At 57.5% G+C, this 9,591-nt stretch overlaps 1 protein-coding gene across 4 annotated transcripts in view; it reads left to right on the top strand.

Moving 5' to 3' along the window:
• The first annotated feature begins 7,597 nt into the window (after nt 1-7,597).
• The window catches only part of dpy19l1l (dpy-19-like 1, like (H. sapiens)), an 85,831-nt gene continuing 83,837 nt past the window's right edge, over nt 7,598-9,591 (top strand). For 3 of the 4 annotated variants that reach the window (XM_078539809.1, XM_078539810.1, XM_078539812.1), the window contains exon 1: nt 7,625-7,991. In XM_078539809.1, the coding sequence (XP_078395935.1) occupies nt 7,754-7,991 (238 nt within the window). In that variant the 5' untranslated portion in view covers nt 7,625-7,753. Of the gene's footprint in view, nt 7,992-9,591 lie in introns of all 4 variants that reach the window. The other variant, XM_078539811.1, reaches the window with a different exon arrangement.

Below are 9,591 nucleotides of genomic sequence, written 5' to 3'. Positions count from 1 at the left end.
AACAGTGTTGATGTGGGGAATATGTTTTCACTTATGGGGGAGTTAAAGACCAGAGGCCACAAATAGAACATTAATTCATCCGTTCCTGTGCGCTCAGCCTAAAGGCAGCTCCTGGCATCATTGCTCCATCCCGAGTGCTCTCCTTGCCTGGTCCATTCGCCTGTCATTAATAAATCCAATTGGGAATACAGGAGAAAATTCTTCACTCAGAGAGTGAGGGGAATCTGGAACTCGCAGCCGATGTTCATTCAAAGTTATATCACACCACATAAGCCACTCCAAAGCTATGCAAAAAAGGGGGGGCAACAGAGGGTCAGTACTGAGGGAGTGCTGCACTGTCAGAGGGTCAGTGCTGAGGGAGTGCTGCACTGTCAGAGGGTCAGTGCTGAGGGAGTGCTGCACTGTCAGAGGGTCAGTGCTGAGGGAGTGCTGCACTGTCAGAGGGTCAGTACTGAGGGAGTGCCGCACTGTCAGAGGGTCAGTGCTGAGGGAGTGCTGCACTGTCGCAGGGTCAGTACTGAGGGAGTGCCGCACTGTCGGAGGGTCAGTACTGAGGGAGTGCCGCACTGTCAGAGGGTCAGTACTGAGGGAGTGCCGCACTGTCGGAGGGTCAGTACTGAGGGAGTGCCGCACTGTCGGAGGGTCAGTACTGAGGGAGTGCCGCACTGTCGGAGGGTCAGTACTGAGGGAGTGCCGCACTGTCGGAGGGTCAGTACTGAGGAAGTGCCGCACTGTCGGAGGGTCAGTACTGAGGTAGTGCTGCACTGTCAGAGGGTCAGTACTGAGGGAATACCTCACTGTCAGGGGATCAGTACTGAGGGAGTGCTGCACTGTCCGAGGGTCAGTACTGAGGGATTGACGCACTGTCTGAGGAGCAGTACTGAGGGATTACTACACTTACAGAGGGTCGGTACTGAGGGAGTGCTGCACTGTCGGAGGGTCAGTGCTGAGGGAGTGCTGCACTGTCAGAGGGTCAGTACTGAGGGAGTGCCGCACTGTCAGAGGGTCAGTACTGAGGGAGTGCCGCACTGTCGGAGGGTCAGTACTGAGGGAGTGCCGCACTGTCAGAGGGTCAGTACTGAGGGAGTGCCGCACTGTCGGAGGGTCAGTACTGAGGGAGGGCCGCACTGTCGGAGGGTCTGTACTGAGGGAGTGCCGCACTGTCGGAGGGTCAGTACTGAGGGAGTGCCGCACTGTCAGAGGGTCAGTACTGAGGAAGTGCCGCACTGTCGGAGGGTCAGTACTGAGGTAGTGCTGCACTGTCAGAGGGTCAGTACTGAGGGAATACTGCACTGTCAGGGGATCAGTACTGAGGGAGTGCTGCACTGTCCGAGGGTCAGTACTGAGGGATTGACGCACTGCCAGAGGGTCAGTACTGAGGGAGTGCCGCACTGTCGGAGGAGCAGTACTGAGGGATTACTACACTCACAGAGGGTCAGTACTGAGGGAGTGCTGAACTGTCGGAGGGTCAGTACTGAGGGAAAGCTGTACTGTCGGAGGGTCACTTCTGAGAAAGTGCTACACTGTCTGAAGATCAGTACTGAGGGAGTGCTGCACTGTCAGAGGGTCAGGACTGCGAAGTGCTGCACTGTCAGAGGGTCAGTACTGAGGGAGTGCTGCACTGTCAGAGGGTCAATACTGAGGGAGTGCCACACTATCAAAGGGTCAGTACTGAGGGAATGCTGCACTGCCAGAGGGTCAGTACTGAGGGAGTGCTGCACTGTCAGAGGGTCAGTACTGAGGGAATACTGCACTGTCAGAGGGTCAGTAATGAGGGAGTGCTGCACTGTCAGAGGGTCAGTACTGAGGGAGTGCTGAACTGATGGAGGGTCAGTACTGAGGGAGAGCTGCACTGTCTGAAGATCAGTACTGAGGGAATGCCGCACTGTCGGAGGGTCAGTACTGAGGGAGTGCAGCACTATCAGAGTGTCAGTACTGAGGGAGTGCCGCGCTGTCGGAGGGTCAGTACTGAGGGAGTGCCGCACTGTCAGAGTGTCAGTACGGATGGAGTGCTGCACTGCCAGAGGGTCAGCAATGAGGGAGCACGACACTATTAGAGGATCAGTACTGAGGGAGTGCTGAACTGTTGGAAGGTCAGTACTGAGGGAGTGCTGCACTGCAAGAGAGTCAGTACTGAGGGAGTGCCGCACTGTCGGAGGGTCAGTATTGAGGGAGCGCCACGCTGTCGGAGGGTCAGTGCTGAGGGAGTGCTGCACTGCAAGAGAGTCAGTACTGAGGGAGTGCCACACTGTCGGAGGGTCAATATTGAGGGAGCGCCGCACTGTCGGAGGGTCAGGACTGAGGGAGCGCCGCACTGTCGGAAGGGCAATACTGAGGGAGTGCCGTGCTGTCGGAGGGTCAGTAATGAGGGAGTGCCGGACTGTCTGAGGGACAGTACCGAGGGAGTGCCGAACGGTCGGAGGTCCAGTACTGAGGGAGCGCCGCACTGTCGGAGGGTCAGTACTGAGGGAGTGCTGCACTGTCAGAGGGTCAGTATTGAGAGAGTGCTGCACTGTCGGAGCTTCAGTACTGAGAGAGTGCCGCACTGTCGGAGGGTCAGTACTGAGAGAGTGCCGCACTGTCGGAGGGTCAGTATTGAGAGAGTGCTGCACTGTCAGAGGGTCAGTATTGAGGGAGTGCTGCACTGTCGGAGTTTCAGTACTGAGAGAGTGCCGCACTGTCGGAGGGTCAGTACTGAGAGAGTGCCGCACTGTCGGAGGGTCAGTATTGAGAGAGCGCCGCACTGTCGGAGGGTCAGTACTGAGCGAGTGCCGCACTGTCAGAGGATCAGTACTGAGGGAGTGCTGCACTGTCAGGGTCAGTACTGAGGGAGTGGTGAACTGTTAGGGGGTCAGTCCTGAGGGAGCGCCGCACTGTCGGAGGGTCAGTACTGAGGGAGTGCCGCACTGTCAGAGGGTAAGTACTGAGGGAGTGCTGCACTATCGGAGAGTCAGTACTGAGGGAGCGCTGCACTGTCGGAGGGTCAGTACTGAGGGAGTGCAGTACTGTCGGAGGGTCAGTACTGAGGGAGTGCTGCACTCTCGGAGGGTCAGTACTGAGGAGTGCTCCACTGTCAGAGGGTCAGTACTGAGGGAGTGCCGCACTGTCAGAGGGTCAGTACTGCAGGAGTGCTGCACTGTCGGAGAGTAAGTACTGAGGGAGTGCCGCACTGTCAGAGGGTCAGTACTGAGGGAGTGCTGCACTGTCAGAGGGTCAGTGCTGAGGGAGTGCCGCACTGTCAGAGGGTCAGTACTGAGGGAGTGCCGCACTGTCAGAGGGTCAGTACTGAGGGAGTGCCGCACTGTCAGAGGGTCAGTACTGCAGGAGTGCCGCACTGTCGGAGAGTAAGTACTGAGGGAGTGCCGCACTGTCAGGGGGTCAGTACTGAGGGAGTGCTACATTGTCGGAGGGTCAGTGTTGAGGGAGTGCTGCACTGTCGGAGGGTCAGTACTGAGGGATTGCTGCACTGTCAGAGGGTCAGTACTGCAGGAGTGCTGCACTGTCAGAGGGTCAGTGCTGAGGGAGTGCCGCACTGTCAGAGGGTCAGTACTGAGGGAGTGCCGCACTGTCAGAGGGTCAGTACTGAGGGAGTGCTGCACTGTCAGAGGATCAGTACTGAGTACCTCGATCAAAGCTATTTCCTCTGGTGGGCATTGAGGGGGTATCCAGAACAAGGGCAAAAGCTTACAATGAGAGCCTGGCCATTGACAGGTGAGGTCAGGAAACACTCCTTCACACAAAGGGGTGTAGAAACCTGAAACCTTCTCCCCAAAAAAGCTGCTAAGACAGGGAGTGAATTGAAATAGTCAGAGCTAAGTTTTATAGGTTTTATTTGGACAAGGATATTGAAGGTATTGAACCAAGGAGGGTGGATGGAGTTAGGTCACAGTCCAGCCACAACCTAATTAAATGGTAGAATGGGTTTGAGGGGCTGAATGGCCTCCTCTTGTCCCTAGCTTTCTATTTCCAGTCCATTTCCAAGTAGGCAAAGCTGGCCTTTGCCTTCATTGTTATTTCGGTAGAATGATGTTGCCAGCCCTCACACTGCTCTCAGTGCAACTCAACAATGCCCAGTTTCAGTGGCACCCCTGGAAGCTGACATTAGGCTTTGAGCTGGACATTCCTTCAATAGGACAGGGGCAGGGGCAGGGCGAGGGAGGTGAGGTTGCAATGCAAATCTGGGAATGGGAAGTGGCTGGTTGATAGGGATGGGAGAAGGTTGGTTGTTAGAGACCGCTAGTTGCCAGGAAAAGGCGGAGAACAGTTGTTAGGAGTAGGCTGGTTGAAAGTGAGGTAGTTCAATCTGAAGCCAGGGTGTTAAATTGGAATAAAGGGAATTATGAAGATATGAGGGGCAAATTGGCCGAAGTGGGAAAATACATTAAAAGGTATGACGGTGCATAGGCAACAGACAGTCTTTAAAGAATTATTACATAGCTTACAGCAATTATACATTCCTTTAAGACACAAAAATATAAAAAGAAAAGTCAGTAACTGTGGCTAACAAAGGAAGTTAAGGATTGTGTAAGGTTAAAAGAAAAAGCCTATAAAGTTGCCAGAAATAGAGTCATAGAGCCATGGAGTTTCACAGCATGGAAAGAGACCCTTCAGCCCATCGTGTCCGTGCTGGTCATCAAGCCCTATCTACTCTAATCCCATTTTCCAGCACTTGTCCCATAGCCTAGTCATAAACCTGAGGATTGGGAGCATTTTAGAAAACAGCAAAGGAGGACCAAGAAACTGATAAAGAAAGGGAGAATAGAATATGAATGTAAACTAGCAAAAAACATAAAAACAGACTGTAAAAGCCCCTATGGGTACATAAAAAGGAAATGTTTGGCTAAAGACAAATGTGGGTCCATTACAGGCAGAGTCAGGAGAATTTATAATGGGGAATAGAGAAATGGCAAAGAAGCTAAATGATTACTTTGTGTCTGTCTTCACCGAGAAAGATACAAGAAATCTCCCAGAATTAGAAATCCAAGCGACTAGGAAGAATGAGGAATTGAAGGAAATTAGTATTAGTGAGAAGGTTGTATTGAAGAAATTAATGGGACTGAAGGTTGATAAGTCCCCTGGAGCCGATATTCCACAGAGTGTTGAAAGAGGTAACTATGGAGAAAGTGGATGCATTGGTGATCATCTTCCAAAATTCTATAGATTCTGGAATGGTTCCTGCAGATTGGAAGGTAGCAAATGTCACTCTGCTATTTAAGAAGGGAGGGAGAGAGAAAACAGGGAACTACAGACCTGTTAGCCTGACATCAGTAGTAGGGAAAATGCTAGAATCTATTATAAAGGATGTGATAAATGGACACTTGGATAATAATGATCTGATTGGGCATGGTCAACATGGATTTATGACTGGGAAATCATGTTTGTCAAACCTGTTGGAGTTTTTTGTGCATGTTACCTAACAGAATTGATAAAGGGGAGTTGATGGACGTAGTATACTTGGATTTTCAGAAGGCTTTTGATAAAGTCCCCCACAGGAGGCTGGTTAACAAAATTAAAGGACATGGGATAAGAGGTAATATATTGGCATTAAGGATTGGTTAACAGGCAGAAAACAAAGAGTAGAAATAAACAGGTTATTCTCACATTGGCAGAGTTTGGGGAAACTGGGCCTGTACTGTCTAGAGTTTCGAAGAATGGGAGGTGATCTCAGTGAAACCTACAAAATACTTAAAGGAATAGACAGGGTAATAGATACAGGTAAGATGTATCCCCTGGCTGGGGAGTCTAGAATCAGGGGACACAATTTCAAAATAAGGGGGATTTTTTTTTCACTCAGAGGGTTGTGAATGTTTGGAATTCTCTATCCCAGAGGGTGGTGGAAGCTCAGTTATTGAGTATGTTTAAAGCAGAGACTGACAGATTTCTAAATATTAATGACATAAAGGGATAGGGGGATAATGTGGGGAAAACGGCATTGAAGTGGCTGATCGGCCATGATCGTATTGAATGGCAGAGCAGGCTCGATGGACTGAATGGCATCTTCCTGCTCCTATGTTTCTATGCTTTTCTGTTCCTCTGCTAGGAGGAGTAGTTGCTGGGGACAGCTGGTCGTGAGGAGGAGAGGGTTACTATGAGGTGGCTGGTTGCTTGGAGGGGGGCAGTTGCTAGTAGCAAGCTGGTTGCAGGGAGGAAGACACTTACTTGGAGAAGGCTGGTTTATCGGTACAGCTGGTTGCTAGGTGGAGGCTGGTTGCTAGAAGCAGGCTGGTTGCTGGGGACAGCTGGTTGCTAGGAGTAGGACAGCTGCTGTGGATTGGAGGAAGACAGTTGCTAGGGCCAGCAGGTTGCTAGGAAGAGGACAGTTGCTAGCAACAGCAGGTTACTAGGAAGAGGAGAGCGGCTGTGGATTGGAGGAGAACAGTTGCTAGGAGGAGGCTGGTCGCTGGGGACAGCAGGTTGCTAGGAGTAGGCTGGTTGCTGGGTACAGTGAGTTGCTAGGAGTAGGCCGGTTGCTGGGGACAGCAAGTTGCTAGGAGGAGGCAGGTTGCTGGGGACAGCGGGTTGCTAGGTGGAGGTTGGTTGCTGGGGACAGGCAGGTTGCTGGGAGGAGGTTGTTTGCTGGGGGCAGTGGGTTGCTAGGAGGAGGCTGGTTGCTAGGAGGAGGCTGGTTGCAGGTGACAGCAGGTTGCTAGGAGGAGGCTGGTTGCTGGTGGCAGTGGGTTGCTAGGAGGAGGCTGGTTGCTAGGAGGATGCAGGTTGCTAGGAGGAGGCTGGTTGCTGGGGGCAGCAGGTTGCTAGGAGGAGGTGGTTGCTGGGGGCAGCGGGTTGCTAGGAGGAGGCTGGTTGCTAGAAGGATGCAGGTTGCTAGGAGGAGGCTAGTTGCTGGGGACAGTGGGTTGCTAGGAGGATGCAGGTTGCTAGGGGCAGCGGATTGCTAGGAGGAGGCTGGTTGCTGGGGGCAGCAGGTTGCTAGGAGGAGGCTGGTTGCTGGGGGCAGCAGGGTTGTTAGGAGGAGGCTGGTTGCTAGAAGGATGCAGGTTGCTAGGAGGAGGCTGGTTGCTAGAAGGATGCAGGTTGCTAGGAGGAGGCTAGTTGCTGGGGACAGTGGGTTGCTGGGAGGAGGCAGGTTGCTAGGAGCATGCAGGTTGCTAGGAGGAGGCTGGTTGCTGGGGACAGCGGGTTGCTAGGAGGAGGTGGTTGCTGGGGGCAGCGGGTTGCTAGGAGGATGCAGGCTGCTAGGGGCAGCGGATTGCTAGGAGGAGGCTGGTTGCTGGGGGCAGCAGGTTGCTAGGAGGATGCAGGTTGCTAGGAGGATGCAGGTTGCTAGGGGCAGCGGGTTGCTAGGAGGAGGCTGGTTGCTGGGGGCAGCAGGTTGCTAGGAGGATGCAGGTTGCTAGGAGGATGCAGGTTGCTAGGGGCAGCGGATTGCTAGGAGGAGGCTGGTTGCTGGGGGCAGCAGGTTGCTAGGAGGATGCAGGTTGCTAGGAGGATGCAGGTTGCTAGGGGCAGCGGGTTGCTAGGAGGAGGAGAGGGGCTGTGATGGGCTGGGCGGGTACCCGGGGCTGGTTGCGGAGCTGGGAGGTCTGGCTGAGCAGCAGTTTGTGTGCTGGGGGTCTCCTCTTGTGCAGATTGCGCTCTCCTTGGTGTTGACGATGTTGCCGTGGTGACGGGGGCCGTTCCCCGGGTCAGAGGGAGCGAAGCTCCGGCTGCAGCCGCTACTCACAGTCCGAGGCTCAGGCTGGGCCTCGGCCCGGGAGCAGCAGGAGGCAGACGGTGTGAGGCCGGCCGGCCGGACATGGCAGTGAAGACCCGGAGCCGGGCCCCGGCCGAGGACAGGGAGCGCTGCTCGACTCCCGGGACCAGGGCCGCGCCCAAAGCCCCCAGCCCGCGGCGGGAGCGCCGCAAGGACTGCGCCGCCACCAAGAACAAACTCCCGGTCCTGGGGCACTCCGGAAAATGGGTCACCGGCATCCGGGGGCCGCTCGGACTCAGCGACACGGCGCTCAGCAGCCTGGGGACCACCATCGTCCTGGGTGAGGGGGATGTGGGGTTGGGGGGGGAGGGGGGGGCAATGGGGAGGGGGATGGGGGGGAGGGGGGGCAATGGGGAGGGGATGAGGGGGGAGGGGGGGGCAATGGGGAGGGGGATGAGGGGGGAGGGGGGGGCAATGGGGAGGGGATGAGGGGGGAGGGGGGGGCAATGGGGAGGGGATGAGGGGGGAGGGGGGGGCAATGGGGAGGGGATGAGGGGGGAGGGGGGGGCAATGGGGAGGGGATGAGGGGGGAGGGGGGGCAATGGGGAGGGGATGAGGGGGGAGGGGGGGCAATGGGGAGGGGATGAGGGGGGAGGGGGGGGCAATGGGGAGGGGATGAGGGGGGAGGGGGGGGCAATGGGGAGGGGGATGAGGGGGGAGGGGGGGCAATGGGGAGGGGATGAGGGGGGAGGGGGGGCAATGGGGAGGGGATGAGGGGGGAGGGGGGGGCAATGGGGAGGGGGATGAGGGGGGAGGGGGGGCAATGGGGAGGGGGATGAGGGGGGAGGGGGGGGCAATGGGGAGGGGATGAGGGGGGAGGGGGGGCAATGGGGAGGGGATGAGGGGGAGGGGGGGGCATGGGGAGGGGGATAGAGGGGGGAGGGGGGGGCAATGGGGAGGGGGATGAGGGGGGAGGGGGATGAGGGGGGAGGGGGGGGCAATGGGGAGGGGATGAGGGGGGAGGGGGATGAGGGGGGAGGGGGGGCAATGGGGAGGGGGATGAGGGGGGAGGGGGGGCAATGGGGAGGGGGATGAGGGGGGAGGGGGGGGCAATGGGGAGGGGGATGAGGGGGGAGGGGGGGCAATGGGGAGGGGGGGGGAGGGGGGGCAATGGGGAGGGGGATGAGGGGGGAGGGGGGCAATGGGGAGGGGGATGAGGGGGGAGGGGGATGAGGGGGGGCAATGGGGAGGGGGATGAGGGGGAGGGGGATGAGGGGGGAGGGGGGGCAATGGGGAGGGGGATGAGGGGGGAGGGGGGGCAATGGGGAGGGGGATGAGGGGGGGGCAATGGGGAGGGGGATGAGGGGGGGGCAATGTGGAATGGGGATGAGGGGGGAGGGGGATGAGGGGGGAGGGGGGGCAATGGGAGGGGGGAGGGGGGCAATGGGGAGGGGGATGAGGGGGGAGGGGGAGGGGGGGCAATGGGGAGGGGGATGAGGGGGGAGGGGGGGCAATGGGGAGGGGGATGAGGGGGGAGGGGGGGCAATGGGGAGGGGGATGAGGGGGAGGGGGGGCAATGGGGAGGGGGATGAGGGGGGAGGGGGGGCAATGGGGAGGGGGATGAGGGGGGAGGGGGGGCAATGGGGGAGGGGGATGAGGGGGGAGGGGGGGCAATGGGGAGGGGGATGAGGGGAAGGGCAATGGGGAGGGGGATGAGGGGAAGGGCAATGGGGAGGGGGATAGGGGGGGGCAATGGGGAGGGGGATGAGGGGGGGCATTGGGGAGGGGGATGAGGGGGGGGGCTTTGGGGAGGGGGGAGGGGGGGCAATGGGGAGGGGGGGGCATTGGGTAGGGGGATGAGGGGGGGCATTGGGGAGGGGGGGCAATGGGGAGGGGGGGAGGGGGCAATGGGGAGGGGGATGAGGGGGCAGGGGGGCAAT

Source organism: Cetorhinus maximus, chromosome 4, assembly GCF_964194155.1.
Source record: "Cetorhinus maximus chromosome 4, sCetMax3.hap1.1, whole genome shotgun sequence".
NCBI lineage: Eukaryota > Metazoa > Chordata > Chondrichthyes > Lamniformes > Cetorhinidae > Cetorhinus > Cetorhinus maximus.
The sequence above is the reverse complement of the archived record's forward strand: the minus strand, read 5'-3'. Positions and strand labels throughout refer to the sequence as shown.